The sequence below is a fragment of the Musa acuminata genome, chromosome BXJ2-10 (genome assembly GCF_036884655.1).
Source record: "Musa acuminata AAA Group cultivar baxijiao chromosome BXJ2-10, Cavendish_Baxijiao_AAA, whole genome shotgun sequence".
NCBI classification, from domain to species: domain Eukaryota; kingdom Viridiplantae; phylum Streptophyta; class Magnoliopsida; order Zingiberales; family Musaceae; genus Musa; species Musa acuminata.
In genome coordinates, this window is record NC_088347.1 from 17,922,443 (window position 1) to 17,946,350 (window position 23,908).

At 36.7% G+C, this 23,908-nt stretch overlaps 1 protein-coding gene across 3 annotated transcripts; it reads left to right on the plus strand.

The window, feature by feature from the left end:
- The first annotated feature begins 16,013 nt into the window (after nucleotides 1-16,013).
- Nucleotides 16,014-23,279, plus strand: LOC135582029 (digalactosyldiacylglycerol synthase 2, chloroplastic-like). 3 transcript variants are annotated; one of them, XM_065127854.1, is made up of 6 exons: nucleotides 16,047-16,146; nucleotides 16,264-16,324; nucleotides 17,710-18,078; nucleotides 18,359-18,625; nucleotides 22,044-22,396; nucleotides 22,627-23,279. In XM_065127854.1, exons 3-6 carry the CDS (start codon nucleotides 17,797-17,799, stop codon nucleotides 23,135-23,137), a joined length of 1,413 nt encoding a protein of 470 aa, XP_064983926.1. In that variant the 5' UTR covers nucleotides 16,047-16,146; nucleotides 16,264-16,324; nucleotides 17,710-17,796; the 3' UTR covers nucleotides 23,138-23,279. The 3 variants fall into 3 exon arrangements, with proteins under 3 accessions (XP_064983925.1, XP_064983926.1, XP_064983927.1); XM_065127855.1 differs by having other exon boundaries at nucleotides 16,051-16,146; nucleotides 16,210-16,324; XM_065127853.1 differs by lacking the exon at nucleotides 16,264-16,324 and having other exon boundaries at nucleotides 16,014-16,146.
- Nucleotides 23,280-23,908: the final 629 nt, after the last annotated feature.

A 23,908-nucleotide genomic window follows, 5' to 3' on the forward strand; every position in this document is an offset into this window, starting at 1 on the left:
CAATTTATCCAAGCCAAAATAGAAGTTAAGCAAAAACTTTGCATGATAACTACTTTTGGTTTTTTAAATGGATAAGCTAGCATTTTTTATTTAGATGTACAAAAGCTTTTTGGATCTTCTTGAGATGTACAAGTTTCTTTCTTCCTTTATCATAAAAATAAGAAGAAGAGGAAAAAGAGTAAGGGAGGAATTCATTCTCCGTAAGAAATTAAGAACCAAATTCATGAAAGTTAAGTTTCATTAAATCGAGCTTCTACTATAGCAAAGAGAGAGGTTTCATCGTAAAGGATCAAAAATCCATGAATAAAAATTCATAAATCAAATGTCTTTTCTTGTAAATAGAAGGAAGAAAGATTCATAGGAATTGATAAAAGATCAAGTCATTAATCCAAAATTCATAAGTGAAGGGACTAAGTGTATAAACAATTATTAAGTGATGGAGCAAGGGTACGAAGTAAATTTGATACCAAGTTAAGAGGAACATAGAAATGAAATAAATTAATGAAAACTTTATTTATGAAAAATTGAGAAAGTCCGAAAAAGATATGTAACAAACTCATGCATTCGGATAGTTTAACATTTCTAACTCATTTCTAATAAAATCAAATTATTCTTCATTTAAAGGTTTTGTAAAGATATCAGCTAATTGATATTTCGTATCAATGAATTCTAAAGATATATCATGGTTATTAACATGATATCTTATAAAATGATGCCTGTTGTCAATATGTTTAGTTCTAAAGTGTTAAATAGGATTTTTTATTAAACATACTTGTGTTATCACATTTTATGGAAATATTCTTAAGGTGAATGCTATAATCTTCTAATGTATCTTTCATCTATACAACTTATACACAACATGCACTGGCTACTATATACTCAGCTTCGGTTGTAGATAGTGCAACTTAATTTTGTTTCTTGAAAGACTAAGAGACAAGTGCATAACCTAAGAATTGACATATTTTGGATGTGTTTTTTTTATCTTTTCTACGTCCAGCAAAATCCACATCAACATAAGTAATTAATTCAAAGTTTTCAGATTTTAGATACCATAATCCTAGATTAGGGGTTTCTTTAATATATCTAAGAATTTTTCTAACGGCTTTAAGATGAGATAGCTTAGGATTAGATTGAAATCTAGCATAAAGTCCTATGCTAAACATGGTGTCTGGTCTAGTTACGGTGAGGTATAGTAAACTACCTATCATACCCCTATAAGTTTTTTTATCAAAGCTTTCTCCACTTTCGTCCATGTCTAACTTAGTGGAGGTACTCATAGGAGTGTTGATAGCTTTTGAACCATCCATATTAAATTGTTTTAGCAATTCTAATGTATATTTGGTTTGACTAAGAAAAATATCGTCACTAAGTTGTTGGATTTGTAAGCATTATTGAATCTCGGATTTTGATGATGAAATCAATTGATAAATTATTTGATCCAATCTATATGTTGAGAAAAGTATGTAGGATTAACTATGATAGTAATCAATGCATAAAGTAAAACGAAGTGCTAGAGTCAAGATCGAGATTTCATTGGGAGTTTGAAAGTTCATCGGAAGTCCAGAGATTCGTCGAAAATGCTACGGAATTGACCGAGAAGAAGCTCATCGGAACTCGCCAAGAAGATCATCGTAAAGTCCAGGAGCTTACTGGGAGTCCGTTGAGAGATCGTCGGAAGTCCACCGGAAGATTGTCAAACGCTCGCTAGAAGAAACCTAGATTTACCGAACTTGTTTTGTTTAGTGTATGCCTTAAAAATCGAAGTTAGCACATAATTAGGGTTAGGTTTAGGAGGTAATCTCATTAATCCTATTAAGGGCTAGTTGGGCCCATAATTGGATTAGTTTGAGCTAGATTCAAGGCCCAAATAGATTGCTAAACCTTGTCAAGCGGTGGTATTGAACCGCTTGAGGCTCAACCTCCTAGGTGGTCTAGGCGGTGGTACTACCAACAGTTATTACTGCTAAGTGGTGGTACCGTTAGAGCCCAGTCTTTGAGACTCTATCAAGCAGTAGTACCACTAGACTACGTAGTGGTACCACAACTAAACTGGATATCATGTTTAGCGTAAGACTTTGTGCTATATTTCAATCTAATCTAAGCTATCTCATCTTAAAGCCGTTAAAAGAATTTTTTAGATATATTAAAGGAACCCCTAATCTAGGAATATGATATCCAAAATCTGAAAACTTTGAATTAATTGCTTATGCCGATGTAGCTTTTGCTGGATGTAGAGAAGATAGAAAAAACACATCCGGAATATGTCAATTCTTAGGTCATGCACTTATTTCTTCGTCTTCGAAGATATAAATCTCAGTTGCATTATCTACAATCGAAGGTGAGTATCTAGCAACTGGTGCATGTTGTGCACAAGTTGTATGGATGAAAAAATATATTATAAGATTATAAAATTTACCTTAAGAATATTCTCATAAAATGTGATAACACAAGTATAATATGTTTAACAAAAAATCCTATTCAACACTCTAAAACTAAACATATTGACATTAGGCATCATTTCATAAGAGATCATGTTAAGAACCATGACATATCTTTAGAGTTAATTGATACGAAATATCAATTAGTCGATATATTTATAAAACCTTTAAATGAAGAATAATTTGATTTTATTATAAGAGAGTTAGGGATGTTAAATTATCCAAATGAGTGAGTTTGTTGTATATTTTTTTCAGACTTTCTCATTTTTTTCGCAAATAAATCTTTCATGAAATTCGAAATTTCTATCTTCTTCTTAACTATGTATCAAATTTACTTCATACCCTTGATCCATCACTTAATGATTTTTTATACACTTAGTTCCTTCACTCATAGATTCATTGACAAATACATCTCTCACAGATTTCACTCTTGCAAATTTTGTTTTTGAGAAATGGATTTTGTTGATGGATTTTATCTCATAAAATATTCATGAACCTTCAATATTTTGATTCTTCTTGATAAATGCACTATTCATGAACCTTTCCTTCTCTTTGCTTGAAACGATTGCTCATTCCCTTTTTGTTGATGACAAAGGGAGATAAATATGGCAAATTGATGATAAATTGACATTATGAATGTTTAAAATAATGTACCAAATGTATCTTATCGTAAATGCTTGAATGTTTTGTGATTGCTTAAAATATGATTGGAATCATCAAATACATTGCAAATACTTGAAAAATATCAAAATATATTGCATATGCATCATATGTATCATAGATACTTGAAATGTATCATGAATGCTTGAAACGTATGAATGCTTGAAACGTATCGTAACGTGGCATGAATATTTGAAAATGTTTCATTCTTAAAATCATGCTTGATTTCATATCAAAATGATAATATCTATCATTGTGATTATCACACTTAATTTCCTACTTACAATTGATATCATACCTCGGATTGATGAATTATCATCTTTTATTGAAATTTGAATTTTGCTAAATTTCATATTTGAAATTCGTATTATATTTGAAAATGATGATTGTCTTTCATCATTGGACTTAAAAATGGATGTCATGCCTTAAGATCATTTGTATTATGATAAATACATGGTATCGTATTTTGAGATGTAAATTATGACTAGTATCATGATGTGCATGTCGATAAGTTTAAATGTATATAACTTATCGGTTTGATACTTGAATTCAAATGTCTTGAATTTAGGAGTATCTTTTCTCAAGTATGGCATATAGATAGGGAGAGTTAAGGTTAACTCTATCATCAAATGATTATCATCATAAAAAAGGGAGAGATTGTTGAATCTCGGATTTTGATGATGAAATCAATTGGTAAATTATTTGATCCAATCTATATGTTGAGAAAAGTGTGCAAGATTAACTACAATAGCGATTAAAGCATAAAGCAAAACGAAGTACTGGAGTCAAGATCAAGATTTAGTTGGGAGTTCGAGAGTTCGTTGGGAGTTCGGAGGTTCGTCGGAAATGCTGCCAAAATTGACTGAGAAGAACCTTGTCGGAACTTGCCAAGAAGATCATCATGAAGTCCAGAAGCTTGCTAGGAGTCCGTTGAGAGATTGTCGAGATATCATCAGAAGTCCGTCGGAAGATTGCTGGAAGCTCGTCGGAAGAAACCTAGACTTATCGAACTTGTTTTATTTAGTGTATGCCATAAAAATCAAAGTTAGCACACAATTAGGGTTAGGTTTGGGAGCTAATCACATTAACCCTTTTAAGGGCCAATTGGGCCCATAATTGGATTGGTTTAGGCCAGATTCAAGGCTCAAATAGGTTGTTGAACCTTGTTAGGCGGTGGCACCGCCCAAGGTGAGCGGTGGAACTGCCTGAGGCTCAACCTCCCAAGTGGTCTGGGCGATGGTACCACTAGTAGTTATTACTGTCAAGTGGTGGTACCTGTTGAATCTCGTATTTTGATGATGAAACTACTTGATATATGTTTATGATTTAATCTGCGTTTTGAGTGACGCAGGGTGCTTCGATCAGGATGAGACAATTAAAGCAGGAACATCATGTTGTACCGGAAGAACATGTCAGAAGATTGGACGTCGGGCCGGTGGATCGATCGACGTATCGACAGAAGGCTTCGAGCCGTAGACTCGGGCATCGGGCCAAGAAGAGCGGGTATTGTGCCAAGGATATCGGAGTTGCGGAGTCAACTGGCCGATTGGGCAATAGGCCGCAAGAGAGGACGATGCGCCGAAGAATCAGACGAAGCGTCGAGGGACCAATGACATGCCGGACAACTTGGTTAATTACTTAGGATTAATTGTCTCGATCGAAGTTTTGCTTTAATTGTGCAGGATTAACTATGATAACGATGAAGACATAAAGCGAAACAAAGTGTCGGAGTCAAGCGCGAAGGATTTGTTGCAAGTTCGAGAGTTCGACGGAAGTTTGAAGGTTCATCGGGAATGCTACTGGAACTAGCCGAGAATGAGTTTGGAGCTTGCCGAAGGATTTTCGGAAGCTCGCCGGAAGGTTCGTTGGAAGTTCGCGGAGCTCACCGAGAAAGATCAGAGCTTGCCGAAGAAGCTCGTTGGAACTCGCTAAGATCAAATCGTGAAGTCTAGGAGCTTGCCGGGAGTCCGCAGAATGGTTTCCGAGAGTTCATCGGAAGACCGCCGGAAGTTTGCCGAAAGCTCGCCAAAAGAAGTCTTGACTTGCGGACTTTGTAATAGCTTAGAAAATGTCTTTAAAATCATAGTTAGCACGTTAATTAGGGTTAGGATTAGGTGTTAATCCTATAACCCAAGTAGGGGTCAATTAGGCCCAAGTTCGGACTGGTTTGGACCAAGTTTGGAGCCAAACCAAGTGAGCTGAAATAGTGAAAGAGGTGGCACCGCCAGGGTTGGAGGTGGCACCGCCCAGGAGAGGATCTCCCAGCGAAGCTGGGCGGTGCAACTGCCCCAGGCAGGAGGTGGCACCGCTTGGGCTCAGTCTCCGAGCGAGACTGGGCGGTGCAACCTCCCCTAACAGAGGTAGCACCGCTTGAGCTCGGTCTTCGAGCTCTGGCAAGAGAGGTGCAACCGCCTCAGTCAGGAGGTGGCACCGCCTGGGGCTCAGTCTCTGAGCCAGACTCAGGCGGTGCAACCGCCCCTGACAGAGAGGTGCAACCGCCTGGGCTCAGTCTTCGAGCTCTGCTAGGCAGTGCAACCGCTCCAGTCAGGAGGTGCAACCGCCTGATCCCGGAATTCCGGGATTTAATCGTTTTGAGCTCCAAATTTGAACTGGGTTGGGGCCTATAAATACCCCACCCATTCAGCACTAAAGAGATACAAACCTACACCGAATTCTAGATCTTTTCTGTGATTCTAAGAGCTCAAATTTGTGTTAAGTCCAAAAGTTCTCCTCTTTCTGTTCTTCAAGTCTTGAGTTGTAAAGAGAGGAGAGAAAGGTTCTGTATGGGTTGTCTCCTGAGCCCGTCAAAAGGAGTGAAACTGTAAAAGGGCAGTTGGCCTTCGCCTATTGAAGGAAGGCCTCTAGTTGACGTCGGTGACCTCGTCGGTGGAGGAAGCCAAAAGTGGAGTAGGTCAAGACTGACCGAACCACTCTAAATCTCTGGTTTGCTTTCATTTTGAGCACTTTATCATTACTGCAAACCTCCTACATAGCTACTGCTCTCTGCGCTTTTACGAACAAGTTTCTAAGTTCTGTTCTTTCCGAATCTGCATTCAGACGTAAATCGGTGTTTTCGTACGATCTCTACATTGCGGTTTACACTTACGTTTCGATTCTATTTATAACTGCAAACTGTCTTCTGCGCTTTTACGAACGAGTTTCTCTGCAGTTTACGTTTACATTCCATTTATAACTGCAAACTGACTTCTGCGCTTTTACGAACGAGTGTCTAAGTTCAAATCTTTCCGAATCTACGTTTTGACGTAAAACTGTGTTTAGACGCAAACTGCGCTTAAACGCAAACTGCGCTTAGACGCAATCTGAGCTTCGACGCAATCTGCGCTTAGACGCAAACTGCGCAAACTGCGCTTAGACGCAATCTAAGCCTAAGACGCAAACTGCACTTAGATGCAAACTGCGCTTAGTTGCAATCTGCATTTAGACGCAAACTGCATTTAGACACAAACTGCATTTAGACGCAAACTGCATAAACTGCGCTTAGACGCAAACTGTGTTTAGACGTAAATTGTACTCAATCATAAGTAATCTTAGAATCGGCTTTTGCATCAAAATAGTTTCTATCAAACAAACGCAGCTTTCATTTTTAATCGCTGAAAGATTTCCGCTGCACTAATTCACCCCCCCCTCTTAGTGCTCTCGATCCTAACAGTACCACCCTGTCAAGCGACGGTACCACCAAAGCCCAATCTCCTAGACTCTGTCAAGCAGTAGTATCACCAGACTGGGCGATGATACCATCTAGTGTTAAAGAGTGTCAAGCGATGGTACTACCCAATACTAGCGATGGTACCGCCAATACTCTGAAAACCTAAGATGAGACACTTTTCTTGCTCCAATTTTGAAGTCATTATGACCTATAAATATCCCACCCTTTTCTGCATGAAAGGGTAACAAAATGTAATTAAAGTGTTAAAAAATCTTTAAGTGTTGGGGTGTAAAAGTATTATAAAAGTGTAAAGAGTCCTCCTCCTACCTCTCTTTAGCTTTGTAATCATCTAAGAAGAGGTGTAAGGCTTGTAAGGGTCATCTCCTAAACCTGTGAAAGGGAGAAAGCATTGTAAAGAGGTGATTGGTCTTTACCTATTGAATGAAGACCATTAATGGATGTCGGTGACCTCAACGAAAGAGGAATCGAAAGTGGATGTAGGTGACAACGACAAAATCATTATAAATTTCGATGTGTTCTTTCCTTACTGCTTATTTTCTTTACTTGTGTTGTATTCTGTTTTACTTCATTACAAATTGTCCAATCCCCTCTTCTCTACTCACTTACAAACTTATTAGAGCCAAACATCTTTTCAAAACGGTTCTCCTCGAACTAATGTTTTTTCATCGTACGAAATTTTCTGAAATCACTTAAATTGATCATTTTTATCCGCTTGACTAATTCACCCTCCCACACCCCCCCCCCCTCCCCCTCTTAGTGTCGTTCTTGATCCTAACAAGCCTAAGAAGAAAGTTAGTTCACCTATTAAACTTATTTCAAACTCTTGGCTCATACTATTGGCAAACGATTCACATAAGAATTTATTTGTAGAACCAAAAATAATATTATCGACATAAATTTGAACAACAATAAAGTTATTTTCAAAATTTTTAATAAATAATATAGTATCGACCTTGCCTTTAACAAAATTATTTTGAATAAAAAAAGAGCTAAATCTCTTGTACCAAGCCCTTGGGGCTTGCTTTAATCTATAAAGAGCTTTAGTTAACTTAAACATATGATTTGGAAAAAGAGAGTTCTCAAATCCCTGGTGGTTGTTCAACATATACTTCTTCATAAATAAACCCATTTAAGAAAGCGCTTTTGACATCCATTTGAAATAACTTAAAATTAGTACTACTAGCATAGGTAATGAGCATCCTTATAGCTTCTAATCTTGCCACAGGAGCGAAGGTTTCTTCATAATCGATACCTTCTTCTTGGTTGAAACCCTTGGCTACTAATCTAGCCTTGTTTCTAACCACGATACCAAATTCATCTTACTTATTTCTAAAGACCCATTTAGTACCAATAACTAAATAGTCATTAGGTCTCGGAATAAACTTCCACACCTCATTTCTCTCAAATTAGTTTACCTCTTCTTGTATTGCAATAACCCATGAATCATCTTTCAAGACTTTATCAATACATTTTGGTTCAATTTGAGATAGAAAAGCGGTATTGACACAAAAATTTTTAAAAGAAGAATAAGTTTGAACTTCCTTTGATGTGTCTCTCATGATTAGCTCCTTAGGATGAGCATCTACATACTTCTATTCCTTAGGTAAGGATGTTTCGGAAGAAGATGTATCCAAGTTGCTAGTTGGATGAGAGATTTCATTCAAATTCAAAGCATCAAAATTAAGATCATCATCAGAATTATTTTTCTTCAATTCGGAAACTTCATTAAAGACAACATGAATAGACTCTTCTATAACTAATGTTCTTTTATTAAAAACACAAAAGGCTTTAGAAATAGAAGAATAATCAAGAAAAATACCTTCATCGAATTTTGCATCAAACTTTCCTAAGACATCTTTTTCATTCAAAATAAAACATGTATAACCAAAATCTTTAAATATGAAACATTGGATTTTTTATTATTCCATAATTTATAAGGAGTTTTACAAAGTAATGATCTTACTAAAATCTTATTAATGACATAGCATGCCATATTAATGGCTTCGGCCCAAAAATATTTGGATAGACTATATTCGTTCAACATAGTTCTTATCATTTCTTGTAAACTCCTATTTTTTCTTTCTATTACTCCATTTTGTTGATGATTTCTCGAAGTAGAGAAATTATGGTTATATCCATTATATTCACAAAAGTTTCAGAAATCATAGTTTTGAAATTCATCACCGTGATTACTCCGAATTGATGAAATCATAAAGCTTTTTTCATTTTGAATAAGTTTACAAAACTTATAAAAACACTTAAAGCAATCACCTTTGTGTGCCAAAAAGTATGTCCAAGTGTATCTACTATAATCATCTACAATTACAAAGGCATATTTGCTACCTCCTAGGCTTGTTGTATCAATTGGTCCAAACAAATCCATATAGATCAATTACAATGGTTAAGAGATGCTTATTTGATTTTTTGATTTGAAACTATATTTTATTTATTTTCCTAGTTGACATGCATCACACACATTATTTTTAACAAACTGAATGTTAGGAATATCTCTTACAAGTTCTCTAGATGAGATTTGAGAGATTAGTTTTATGCTAACATGACCTAATCTCCTATGCCAAAGCTAAGCATCATTTCTCAAAATCGAAAAACACATTTCATTAAAAGATCATCAATGTCAATAGTGTATATATTATTTTATTTGAAGGCAATCATAGATATATTTTTGTGTGGTTTTTTAATAATACAAGCATTGGATTCAAATCTAATGATATATTCTTTGTCACATAATTGACTAATGCTCAAGAGATTATGCTTTAAGCCATCAACCAACAACACATCTTCAATCAAAAAGTTGGATTTGTTATCTATGGTTCCTTTGCCAATGATTTTACCCTTATTGTTGTCTCTGAATGTGACATAACCTTCGTCTAGGCTAGTGAGCTTAGAGAATTTAGATGGATCTTCAATCATATGCCTTGAGCATCCACTATCAAGGTACTATCTCTTGCTCATAGTTTGTGATGGTATATATTTCTATAAAAAAATATGTTTTTAGGTATCCATTTGACCTTGGGTGCTTCAAAAATCGATCTACTCAACTAATCGTTTTGTATGGAATTCTTTGCAGTTTCTTTTAGGAACCCAAATAAATTTGTGTAGACTATATCTCTTAAATGGACATTTATAAGCAACATATCCAATTTGCAACAAAAGTTGCATTTGATGTAGGGTGATACATGCAACGTATGTCACGCCCCCTTGAATTTAATTTTCATTCAGGAGGTGTGAACCTAACTCAAAATTAATAATATTATAATTTAACAAACAATCCAGGATCCAATCATATATTTGAGGTCACTAAGAAAAAAACATTCAAGTCATTCACCTTTACAATCCACAATTCACAAAACCTGTGCAGTTTATAATCATACATCATATCACTAGATGATTCTTAAAATCCAGAGGCAACTTAACTAAACCATAACCACATCATAAATCCATAGTTGTGAGAATCTATATATTTACAAAACCAACATGTACCACATGTTTATATCATTCATTACATAAATTTAACTAAACATTCCCAAAATCATAACATAAGAGGTACTTTTCAAATATTTACAGGATACATCAATCTAGATTTGTCATTGCTACACACAAAAGGAACTTATACAACATCAACATATCAAGTACGAAAGATTTGCCCCAAAATCTTCTAGCTTCCCACTGCCTCAACCCAAACTATATATTTTAGCGAGCGATAAGCTATCATGAAAAATTTATATATCAACAGGGTGAGCATATAAAGCTCAGCAAGCGACTAACATATCCATAGCAAAGAGGACAGTTTTTCAAACAAATAAGGTATCAAAAATACAAAGTAGAGATACAAGATGAAACAGAAGCATATGTTGTTTGAATGCAGAATTACGATGTCATTTCGTTCGAAGCATGTTTTGTTTATATAATCGAGGAAGAGTAATTGGAGCATATCAATGACAAAAGGAGCATATCCATGGCATATGGTAATTTCAAGGTATAACAAAGACTTATAACATTTTGGAAACATATCAAAGAACAAAACATGAATAGAAGCTCAAATGTCACATGACGATGCATTCATTTCATTCTTATCCAAAGCATGCATAGAAACATAGCCAAAGCTTTAGATATCATATCAAACACATAGAAGGTGAAGTGGGATCATAACATAATATGGTCCATCCATTTCTGAATGACCACCAAATATAAGTCTCCCACGTCTGGGAGCTCCATCCACCCACGTCTGAGTGAAATCATAGGGGACCGACAGAGCATCGCGGGCTCTAAGCATAACTCCCTTTACCATTTCTAGCAAAGGTTCACATTTATCCCATAAACACCATAGTACAAAGGGACAGTATGAATAATGAAATTAGCTTATATTGGAAGCACATGCGGAACAACGAAATGTATATATGCCTTTCGAGTCAATACGATACAAACATAATCTTTCACAAATGTATTTAGATTTGAAAGGAAACAAAAGCAAGTGCATACAAGGATTTTAAGAAATCACATATAGCTCAATTAAAATAAGAAAGTTAGATGAATTCAATGTCCAAAGAAATGAAACTGGAAGAGGCACATATCGAAAGCAAATGCGGAACCATAGGATGCATATGCCGAATCATTACGATGCAAACATGATCTTTAGATGATAGCTGCAAATGTACAAATAAATAAAGGACAAAAGTATACAGGAATTTAAGGTAATAATGTAAAGCTTAACTGAAGTAAGAGTTTTTGTCGAAATCGATTTCCAAAGAGAAGAAATAAGGAAAGCCGAAATCGACCAAAGCTCGATTCTAGCGGAATTTGATAGGAACATTGTATGAACTATTTGGATAACCAATTATACCCTAATTTATACAAAATAGGTGTTATTAGAAAGCTTTGTCAATCTAGTTTTAGGAAAATCAATTTTACAAGAATTGGAATTTACAACAGGGAGTTATAGATAATTTCATAGCGAAAGGTCTGAAAATATTAGCTATGTTTTACTGAATCCATAGGGTCAATGAAAGTAGATGTTTTAGTTAGCCATTGTACTCCAAAAATTTCAAATCAGATATATACAGAAACAATTTTGAGTCTAGCTTCGAATAAATCATACTTTGTATGAATCTGAGTTCACAGCAGAAAGTTATAAGTAGTTAAGCAACAAGAGGTTAGAAATTTCAGTCCCTGTTTCGTAGAATCTATTGTCTAAATCAGAGTTTATTACAAAATGTTATGACCGAAACATTGTATAGAGGTCAGATTACCAAAAAATTACAGATTCATGGCTTTGTATCAAAACGAAAGAAGGTCTGGTTCTTAGTTGAAATATCTCAAATTTTGCAGAATAAAAATAGAAATAGAGATTAATGTTATTGTGGGATGGGGTTAGAACACTTGTCTTAAAATTATTTGAATCCCAAATGTGGGAAAATTGATGAAAAACCTTAATCTCTTCGTGTTCTTCTTCTTCTTCTTCTTCTTGTTCTTCGTGTTCTTCTTCTTCTTCTTCTTCTTCCCTTCTCTTCTCAAACTCACGTTGGCTGCAACTCCTCAGGTTTGTTTTTTTTTTTTTTTTTTTTTTGGCTAATGCAAAAGTTGCAAGGTGTCATGCATGCATGAACGGGGCTAGGTGTCATCATAAATTATATCAAACTTCTAATATTTACTCTTAGGTCCCTAACCATAAACTTTTAATATAATATCATTTAATATAAAATAATTATTAAATAATCCTTATTTTTACAAACAAATCTTTTACTAAATTTTCAAAAATGGGAGATGTTACAAGGTAGGACCTTTAATAAAGGTGGTTGGATTTTAATGAGAGCTACTCACAAATCCGATTCTGCCTCTTCTATGAATGTGACCCTTATTAGCAATGATCATGTTCAAGGATTTGCTACCAACCTTAAACATTTCTAGAGTTTCTTTGAGTAGCAAGTTTTCCTTCTCAAGTGTCTCTAAGTATTCATACTTAGTACATGGAGGCAATGAAATATTATCATGCTTAAGTTTTTTAATTTCATTATTTAAAAGGGTATACTCCTTTTTTAAAAAATTATAGTTTTTGCTCATTATTCTACGTTCATCGAACAAATCATGAAAAACACTTAAAAGCTCATTGAAAGATAAATTTACATCTAATAAACCACTTACCTTATCTTTGATGGCCATTAGTATGTAGTTGGTGATTTCTTTATTGCTTTATTCTTCGGAATCACTTGAATCATCCCACATTACTTTGATTATCTTCTTCTTCTTTGGTTATTTCTTCTTCACTGGGGGACATTCGCTTTTGAAATGTTCTGACTTCTTACATCGTAGCATATAACTTATTCTTTCTTGGGTTCAATTTTATTTTTAATATTATTTTTAGATTTATTTCTTTTTATAAATTGTTTGAACTTTCCTCTAAGTGGTCTTCATGAGTTCTTAGTGTCATATCCTTCCTATTTTTTGAAAGGTTATTTTCAAGCTCTTCATGAGCATTGTAAGTCATCTTATAGGTCATTAATGACCTAATAAGTTATTCGAGAGAGAAATTATTTAAATCATTGGCATCTTGAATGACCGTTACTTTAGAGTCACAACTCTTTGGAAAGGATCTCAATATTTTATTAACGAGTTCAAATTTAGAAAAACTTTTACTAAGCACTTTTAGACCATTGATGACATCCGTAAATAGGGTATACATATCTCCAATAGTCTCACTTGGTTTCATCTGAAACAATTCATAAGAATGGACTAAAAGATTTATTTTGGACTTCTTTACTCTATTAGTGCCTTCATGAGTGATTTTGAGTGTGTATCAAATATCGAAAGCTGTTTCACAAATAGACACTCAATTGAACTCATTTTTATCTAAAGCACAAAACAAGGCATTCATAGCCTTGGCATTTAAAGAGAAAGTTTTCTTCTCTAACTCATTTCAATCGTTCATTAAAGAGAAGACTTTTGAAAGTTATTTTTCACAATATTTCATAACTCAAAATCCATAGAAATTAGAAAATTTCTCATTCTAGTTTTCCAATAGGTGTAGTCCGTCCCATTGAACATAGGTGAACATGTGATTGAGTGACCCTCTTGGTTGCTGGCAAACGTCATCTCTCTTGGATTTCAAACCAAAATGAGAGCGGCACTAAAAGGGGGGGTGAATTTGTACAACAGATAAAAATGATAAATTTAAATAATTTTAAAAAACTTCATATGATGAAACTCTTAGTTCGACGTAAACCATTTTGAAAAGACGTTTGACTCAAATAAGTTTGTAAGTGAGTAGAGAGGAGGGGATTGGACCGTTTGCAATAAAGTAAAGTAGAATGCAACAAAAGTAAAGTACGCACCAAGAAGAGAACACACGAATTTTATAGTGGTTCGATCATCTGACCTACATCCACTACCGACACCTCCTCGAATGAGGTCACCGATTTCCACTATTGATCTTTCTTGAAAGGCAAAGATCAATCACCCCTTTACAGAACTTTCACAAGTGAACTCTCAACTTTTGCAAGCTATTTCACTATAGTTTTGGTTCGGTTCTTATCACTTCTCTATGCTTTACTAGTTGAGAAGTAAGGGATAGTTATAGCCCTCAATTGGAATAAGAATTAGAGTTAAAAAGTATCACATCCCCGATTTTTGGGGTACTAGCGGTACCATCGCCATTATTGAGTAGTACTATCGTTTGCAGGCTAACACTAGGCGGTACCACCATCTAGTCCGATGATACTACCGCTTGATAGAGCCTCGGAGACTAGGCCTGGCGGTACCACCGCCTGACAGGGCGGTACCACTGCTTAACAGCCTTTATGGTTGGCGATACCACCGCCCAAACCTCCTTGGAGGCTGAGCCTCATGTGGTTCCATCGCCCACCCTAGGCGGTGCCTCTGACTGGTAAGGCTCCAAGTGGCTGAGTGGGCTTTCTATCCGACCCAACTCAGCCCTGTTTTGAGTCCAATTGGTCCCTAACTAAGCTAGTGGGATTACCTCCCAATCCTAACCATAATTATGTGCTAACTTCGATTTTTAAGGTATACACTAAACAAAACAAGTCTGGTAAGTCTAAGTTTCTTCCAACGAACTTCCGATGATTTCTCGGTAATCTTCTAGTGGACTCCCGACAAGCTCCTGGACTTTACAATGATCTTCTTGACGATTTTTTACGAGCTTCTTTGGCAAGCTCCTTGACTTCTCAACCAATTTCAGTGGTACTTTCAACGAACCTTTGGACTTCCGACGAACTCTCAGACTCCTAACGAATTCTCGATCTTGATTTCGACACTTCATTTTGCTTTATGTCTTGATCGCTATCGTAGTTAATTATGCACACTTTTATTAATATATAGATTTGATCAAACAATTTATCAATTGATTTCATATCAAAATTTGAGATTCAACAAGTTAAAGCTTAGATTGACTTTATAGATGAATCTACTATTATTAATCTTGGCTTAAGATTTGAATTAACTTATAAGAGTTTGATGATAAATATATTATTATAAACTTGGATTTAAGTATTTTAAGTTTAATCACTGAGATCCAATGAAGTTAGTAGGATAATTATCCCATCAAATATAAATAATTATTTTATTATTTTAGAAAAAAATTAATAAAAATTAACAAAATATGAATCGATTATGAAACATCACTTAATCATATTAAGGTGCCCATAAGTAAATTCCTATGAGAGGAAAGTTCTGGGATTAGTATTATATAGATTTTTTAAAGTAAATTATGCATGAATTTTTTTTTTACAAAGAATAAATGATGAAGATAAGATTTTACGATAAGCTATTAAGATCTTTACTAGCTAAGTTATTATTTTTGAAAATACATATCTTAAATTTTAAATTTTTACCATTAAATTATTTATTTTAAAGGGTTAATTGTGGAAGAGCATCCATCCACGTGGGCTAAACCTCTCGGCGTCTACGTTTACCTTGGCATCGACCCTCATGTGTTACCACACAAACCAACTGAACTAGCGGGCCCAGATGTCGACCTTGGGTCCCTCGTCCTCGTCATGACAGCAAAGCAACACGAGATCAACGCCAAAATTAGGTTCATATATCAGTTTCTTTCACCCGAATAATATACCTGCCTTTTGATTGGAGAATACTTGAACTCGCCGCTCGATCGAAGGCTAGGGTTGAGGTACGGAAACGACGACACAAACGTTGGGCAGAGCCCTTTCTTTCTTAACTTTGTATGGGAGCGTATCATACCGGTATGTTTCTGGTTTCCGTCGTCTCCTTCCTCATCCTTCGTTCCGCTCCGTTTTCCCTATCGTTCGGCGACTTCCTCCGCACCCCCCCCTCTCTCTCTCTCTCGCTGTGTCAGAAGCAGATGCAGCAGAGGTAATCTCTTCCCTTTTAATTCTTCGTATATTCTCTTCTAATACTTCGAGGTCAAATCCGTAGCGTATTGAATCTTTGGAACCCTTTGATTCGTTTCTTTGCTGCGCCGGTATGAAGAATCGAGCAACTCCATGTACGATCCCTCTTTCTCTCTCTGTCAGAAGCAGATGTAGGAGAGGTAATCTCTCCGCTTTTGATCCGTTGCCTTTTTTCAAGCGTTTCGATGCCCTTCGAGGTTGTATCCTTATCAGATTCTAGGATTGAGTTTGAATCTTTGGAACCCTAACTCGTACCTTTGCTGCGCCGATCTGAAGAATCGAGCAGTTTCATCTGTGGTTTTTGTTTGATTTGTCGTCGTTGATGCCTTTTCGTGTCGACTTGTAAGAACTCTTTTTTGGCATTGGTCGTGGCAGGTATAGGAATGTTCACGAAAGTTTGGTACTACGAAATGAGATTTAGTTTCCTGAGAAAATTGCTATTCCCATTAATTTGGGGCCGGAAAAGATGTTAAGTGTGTGCGAAAACAATGATTTTGATGCGTCCCTTGATTTTTTATATAGGAGATCAATCATTCCATGATTGTTCCTTTTCTTATCTTTGTTGCCAGATCTTATGGCACCCTAATGATGATGTGTGTAAACCCTCATTTTGTTCTCTCATTCTGAATTGCTGCTTTGGATTACCATAAAAGATTACATGTCGTGCCTCAACTAGTATATAAAACTTCCTTCAGCTTCCAATATTGGTGTTATCTCGAATCGATCATATTAGACTTTTTTATGGTGAAGGGGTGAACAAGCTCGAGGACTTTGTTGCCTTGGTAACTGGTCTTGTTTCTTAGCCATGAAAATTTGATCAGCTTGCTTCCTAGCTGGCAATTCAACAACTCCGGTTATATAATTCTATGGATATGGAATTTAACTGGTTTTTATTTATTCAAATCCCTGCCCTTGAAACTTCTTCTGGGGGAAAAGCTGAAGATCCCTCTCAGATTTAAGATTTTGGCATGGTTGGTTCACTGTGGTCGAACATATACTGAAGACATTCTTACCAAAAGAGGCATCACCGTCGGTGAACTCTGTGTTCTCTGTAACACATAGATAGATAGGCAAGGAGGGCCAGATCTGTTGCCAACCCAATCCAGCTAAACAATGCTTGGTGTTTACCCTTGACATCTTGACAATTGGGTTGGACAATGTTTCTTGCAAGTTAAGAATAAGATGGAATGGTACTGCTGCATGTCACAAGATTTTATTTAGTTGGACTGAAAAGTGTATCTTTGAGATCAAGACTTTTGTGATTGAGCTTCTGATTTTCTAAGCTTTCCTGTATCAATAATCCGAAAGGGCTTAATATAACCTCCTGCTGTGATCTTCTTCTTCACTCTGTTTGCTCCCCCTTCTCTCCTATGTTTCTCTTTTTCTTGTTTATTTTTTTATTCTTTTGTTTTTTAAATAAAATCCAGGGGATTATTCTTTAGACATCTTCTTATGGTGCAAATGGGTTTTGGTGTACGTGGGTTCTCTTTTTGTAACAATGCTTCTTTCTCTTGTTGAAATGCAGCTTGGGCATTGGGTTTTTACTTGGCTGCATTGGCAACAGTGTTTGAATGACTGACATGACATTCATTAAGTGATATCTAGCGATTTGATGGCTCAGAAGCAGCATATTGCGATTTTCACAACTGCAAGTCTACCATGGATGACTGGAACTGCTGTCAACCCTTTGTTTCGTGCTGCTTATCTGGCAAAGGATTCTGATTGGGACGTCACTCTGGTAATTCCTTGGCTGTCATTGAAGGACCAAGCATTGGTATATCCAAATAAAACCACATTTAGTTCACTGGTGGAGCACGAAGCCTATGTTCATTGGTGGCTCAAAGAGAAGGCTGATGTTATTTCAGGATTTAAGATCACATTTTATCCTGGAAAGGTAAGATACGCAGAAGAAAATCATGAACCTTTACTTTCATTATATATATTTTGGTGGATTGCATAATTGTCATCAACTACAATAATTTAAGGGTTGTCGTTATTGAAAATATTAAACGTACCCTACAGGCCTTCTTTTCACTGTACTTCATGTTTCCAATTTAAGCTGTCAAATGCTGATTGAGTGGCTCGATCTAAGTTTCAGCCGTGGTATACAAATAGTAGTACATTACTCTTTTTACTTAATTAAGAACTTGCATGTTATTTATCTAAAATTGCAGTTCTCAAAGGAGAAAAGGAGCATTCTACCTGTTGGGGACATCACCGAGACAATTCCTGATGAAGTGGCAGATATTGCTATCCTTGAGGAGCCAGAACATCTTACATGGTACCATCATGGACGGAGATGGAAAACCAAGTTCCGGAAAGTGATAGGTGTTGTTCATACCAATTACTTGGAATATGTGAAGAGAGAGAAAAATGGACAGATACAAGCTTTTCTCTTGAAATATGTCAACAGTTGGGTTATTCAGATCTATTGCCACAAGGTTAGCGTGTTGCAAGAGTTATGCCTATCCTTCAAGTTCTTGTTGTTTCCGTTAGAACTTTCAATACATTGCTAGAATCATGCATGTCCATTTAACTGTTGCATGGCAATTTTTCCTTTGACTAACTGAAAAAGTGAATCCTATCACAAACAAATGAGTGTAAGCTGTGGCATACAGAGCTATGCTAGCTATGGATGGTAGTCTAAAATCAGTGGCATTTACTACCATAATACTGATCATGATTTATATCACCAAAAGCTGAGAAGTCAGTCATCATCAAGTTTTGGTTAAGCCTAGTTCAAACACACAAATTTCTCAAGTTACAGAAACAGTTTAATGGATTTGATGTCAGCCCTTTTTCAACATACTCTTTTGGCAATAACTATTACTTGCAAACAAGAAGAAAACTTTGTTCACTAGACCTTGTTGAGTTTTGACACCTATCTGCTGGTCATAAAACTGGAATCGGGTTTTGGATTGATCAGCGGCAATTAGGTCGATATCAGTCATTTTGACCGAGTGACATCTGTGGGATCATATTTTGCTAGGAAAATAATTTAAAATTAAAAAATTAGAACCTAATGACATGTGATGACATGAAACTTCATGAGCATCCTTAAATTTACCATAACAAGAAGTGTATTCGTTGCCATGATAAAATTCACTAATAACATACAAGAAACTAAAATAATGAAACTAACAATAAGAGAGTAATATCAAGATGTTTTGCTAAGCAAGGTTCGTCATACCGTAGTGTATTGTTCGGTACGGGCAGTACATATCGATCCGACAAGAGACCGATATAGGCGGTACATCGGTGTGCCCTCATGTACCATGTGTCGGTATGGCTCGGTATAGTTCGGTTCGTATCGTATGAATAATTTATCGATACTGTCACATCCTGAAATTTTTTTTTTTTTCATATCTTTCCACACATTCAGGCCAAGTAGATAAACATCACTTTATTCATCATTCATAAACATTTATTACAATTCATTTATTCATCAGATCACAAATAGAAAAATAAACATAGTGATGTTAACTTCAAGAATCATCCAAGTGGCTCTACCTAACGGTAGAGAAAGGTCCGCTCTCCATTGGAATCCGATTTAGTACTAGAGGGAGGCTGCTCTAAAAATCAAAAACAAAGAAAATTCAGCAACGCTGAGTAGGAACCCCAAACATAAACTCAAAATGAATACATAATCAAAATTCAATCAATCATCCCATTGGCGTATATCAAATACTCGAAGGAGCACTCTCCCAATAGCGGATGGAGAGGCTTTATCCTACGGGATGAGTTTGTGTTCTCCCAACAGCGGATGGAGGCAAACTCATATCGCACTCCCAACAGCGGATAGAGTGGTGTCCCTCACCCGCCAAAGTGGGGACACGTTCCTCCAAATAGCAGATGGAGGAACCGTCCAGCCACCATGTCTGACGGCCCGCTAATCCCCGAAGAGAATCTTTCTACCTGCTCTCAGCAAGAAAATAACATAATCTCACACTGGTCATGTCCATATTGGGATGAAATAACACATTTAAAATATCTTTTTCAAATATCATCAATATCAAATAATACAAATTAGCCATCGATTGACTTGAACTCTAGTTCAATTAATCCAATTGAACTCGATTTACTAGAACCTAACTGAACCGATCTCTAATCCTCATTTAACTGGTCTAGAACCACCCTAGACTAGTATAATTTGGACTAGATTAGGTTCAATTTAGGTTAAACTGACTTGAATAAGTCAATCAATTCGGAATCACCTTGAATCGATCTAAACTAATCAAGCCTAGTTTAGTTCAATCAATATTTAGGCCTAAATCCAACAATAATATTGGGCTAGATTGGGTCAGCCCATCTACTGGTCATGTACATTACACATAACTAGGCATGCATCATACAAAGCTGGCCCAGCCCTGGCCCATGGACTGGTCAGGTGCGTCGCATGTGACCGCCCATGATGGTTGGGCTGGGTTAGCCTACGGGCCAAGGCTTGACCCGTGGGTTGGGCCTGGCCTACGGGCTGGGCCTAGCCTGTGAGTAATTTCAGTCCAATTTCATACCGTAACATATATATTCACTCTTGTCAGCATGGTGTAACTCGTTCCTCCCGCTGCTAGGCTCGGCTAGGTGAGGAACGAAGGAGAGAAATCCCTCCCCTTAAATAGGAGGAGGTGAGCCTCCATTAAAAGAAATATATTTTTATTTTCATATTTATTTAATATAAATTATTTCTATTTAATATACTAACAAATATGATATCACCCTATTTGGAATGCTTAATAGTTATTAGCAAACAAGGAAATAGATTAAGATTTCCTAAATTACAATGACAAGTAAAGAAAAAATTTTAATTCTTAACTTAAATATTTGATTTGATTACAAATACATCGGTAAGGACTAATAAAGCAAACCATGTTGCTGAGTGTCTTAAATGATGGTTATAGTGACAAACCTAAACACTGTTCATTATAAATCACTGTTTGCCAAAGAGCATCCCAAAAGTATCCAAGTATCTAACAGGAAATCATAAACATTTCCTGAATTTAAAACCATTTACTATCTGAAGTATCTGTCATGTACCCAAGAAGCATTATACAGGTTGTTCATGTTAAACTTGTCAGTTTTTGTGGAACCTTACCGAATTTAGACTAATGAAAATTTCTAGGATAGGCAGTCATAAGAATATAGCCATGGTGGATAGGCAACTATTTCTGTGGGCTTAAATGGTCATGTAACCTTGTACCAGATGTCATAAATATAACTACATAATCGATCTGGATGGAGGGAATTTGGTCATAGGTCGATATAATCATATAACTAGTAGAATCGGAAGAATGCTGTCTTTCTCGAAGTCATGATGTTATAGGCTTGTTCTTGGCATTTATTTGTATGGCATATTGCAAGCTGGATACGTGCTTCTCCCATATCAGAAGATATCTGGACTCTAGAATTGTTCTTCATGCTAGTACATGCTTCTTATCTTTGCTAGTGGTTTGTCCATTTTTGTTCTTTGTCAGCATTATCCATGCCGACAGCATTATCTAAATGATCTTGGATCATTTTATATTATTGAACATAGGAAGAACCAAAGAGTGGATGATGGCTTGAAGTATGCATAGGTTTTATGTTAATAGATAATTGGGATTAAAACTCAGGGGGAGTTTCCGAGTGCACAGAAGGAAAAAACTAGCACTTACTAAGACAAATTAATATCATGGGACAAGGTTAAGTGGGAACTTCCTGTGACATGGCTAGTTGTTTTTCTGGGTTTCTGCATGTTGTCACCACATCAACTTATATAGAATTCTGTATGCAGACATTTGTCCTAATTAAATTGCTGATTTATCATACCTAAAATTTTCCTCTTACAAACCATCCGCTTACCTAACATTTATGTTATTACAGGTTGTGAGATTATCAGCTGCCACCCAAGATCTCCCAAGGTCCATCATCTGTAATGTCCACGGTGTAAACCCCAAATTCCTCGAGGTTGGGCAAATGAAGCATGGGTTAATAGTAGAGGGAGGTCAAAAGGCCTTTTCCAAGGGTTCCTACTTTATTGGGAAGATGGTTTGGAGTAAAGCCTATACTGAACTCCTCCAACTACTCTCACAGCACCAAAATGAGCTTTCTGATTTACGAGTAGACTTGTATGGAAACGGAGAAGACTTTGATGACATTCAAAAATCTTTCAGTAAATTGACTCTGGGTGTAAGAATTTATCCTGGCTGTGATCATGTGGATTCTCTATTTCATGAGTAAGCCCTCAAAACCTTATTTGCATCGCATGTTGCCTCTTCTTGGCTACTTATTTGTGTTCGTCCAGACTGAATATATTAAACTTTGCAAGTAAATTTTTGAGTGAACGTGTTAATTTTATTCGGTTGTTATTTTATATATCCTCCAATAAGTTGAGAAATAAGCTTATCGAAAATACCCAGTTCTCTATGTATTTGTTGATCTTACATTTGTATTCCTGTTGTTTCAGCTACAAGGTGTTTATTAATCCGAGCACCACAGATGTGGTTTGCACGACAACAGCAGAAGCTCTTGCAATGGGAAAGATTGTCATCTGCGCCAACCACCCTTCGAATGAATTCTTCAGGCAGTTTCCAAATTGCCACATGTACAATACCAGCAATGAGTTTGTGCAATTAACTCTTAGAGCTCTAGTCGAAGAGCCTCTTCCCCTTACAGATGATCTTAGGCATGCACTGTCCTGGGAGGCAGCCACAGAGAGATTTGTCGAGGCCGCAGAGCTAAATGAGGTCATCCGAGAGAAAACGCTTCTCTCTCCCAAGCCTTCAATGCAAATGCCGTCTGATGACTGGAGGAAGAGTGTAGAGGAAGCATCTGCATTCTTGCACAATACCATTTCCGGGATTGAGGTCGCACGCTGTGCCTTTGGTGCGATACCGGAGACTCTGCAACCTGATGAGCAACTCTGCAAGGAGCTCGGCTTGGATTTCCCGGAACATAAGATGTTTTTCAGACATTAAATCTGCTGGTTCTTCTTACACTTGTGTCCAAATTACTTGTGTGCAAATTGTAACACGGCCTCGCATTCTTGCACTCGGATGTATCATCACTCTTGCAAATTATCACGGAGTTGCTAAAACGTAACATGTTGTTTCTTACTTACACCTTAGCTCGACTCATCTGGATTGCTGTGCTTCTTATTTTTGGTCTCAAGTCTCTCATTACAGAACTGTTGCAAGATGCTGTAAATGAACAATTAAGCATGCTGAGCGAGTCATCACTTGCATTTGGGTAGTTTGTTTTTGCTTTTCATGTTTCCATGCATATCATGAAGGGAATAGGGTGATAAATTTTGATAGGTCCAGCCAACGTAATTGTATATGGGAGGAGGCTTTACCTAATAAACTTTCTTTTTCGGTTCGCTCGGATGCGAACAATATACGGTGTAATCCATTTTAATTTCGCTCACTATAACTAAGCTAAGCTGCAGTTGCTACTCGCAAATGTTTCGGCCGACTGAATCAGCCCTGACGACTTTTCAGGGCGATGGGGCCCTTTGTATGTTCTCCAGGGCTGGTGGCTGATCCAGTCTGCGCTCGCCTCGGTCTAACCGCGGTGGTGGTTCGTTAGGCTCCAATCCTTTTCCTTTGCGGCATCATCGGACTGCCGTCGTCGTCGTCGTCGCCAAGACGCCATCATCATCTCTCCCACATCAGATCGGATCAAGAAACGACCGATGGAACTCCCAACTCCTTCTCATCTCATCACATCACCCAGCGCACGCGTCCAAC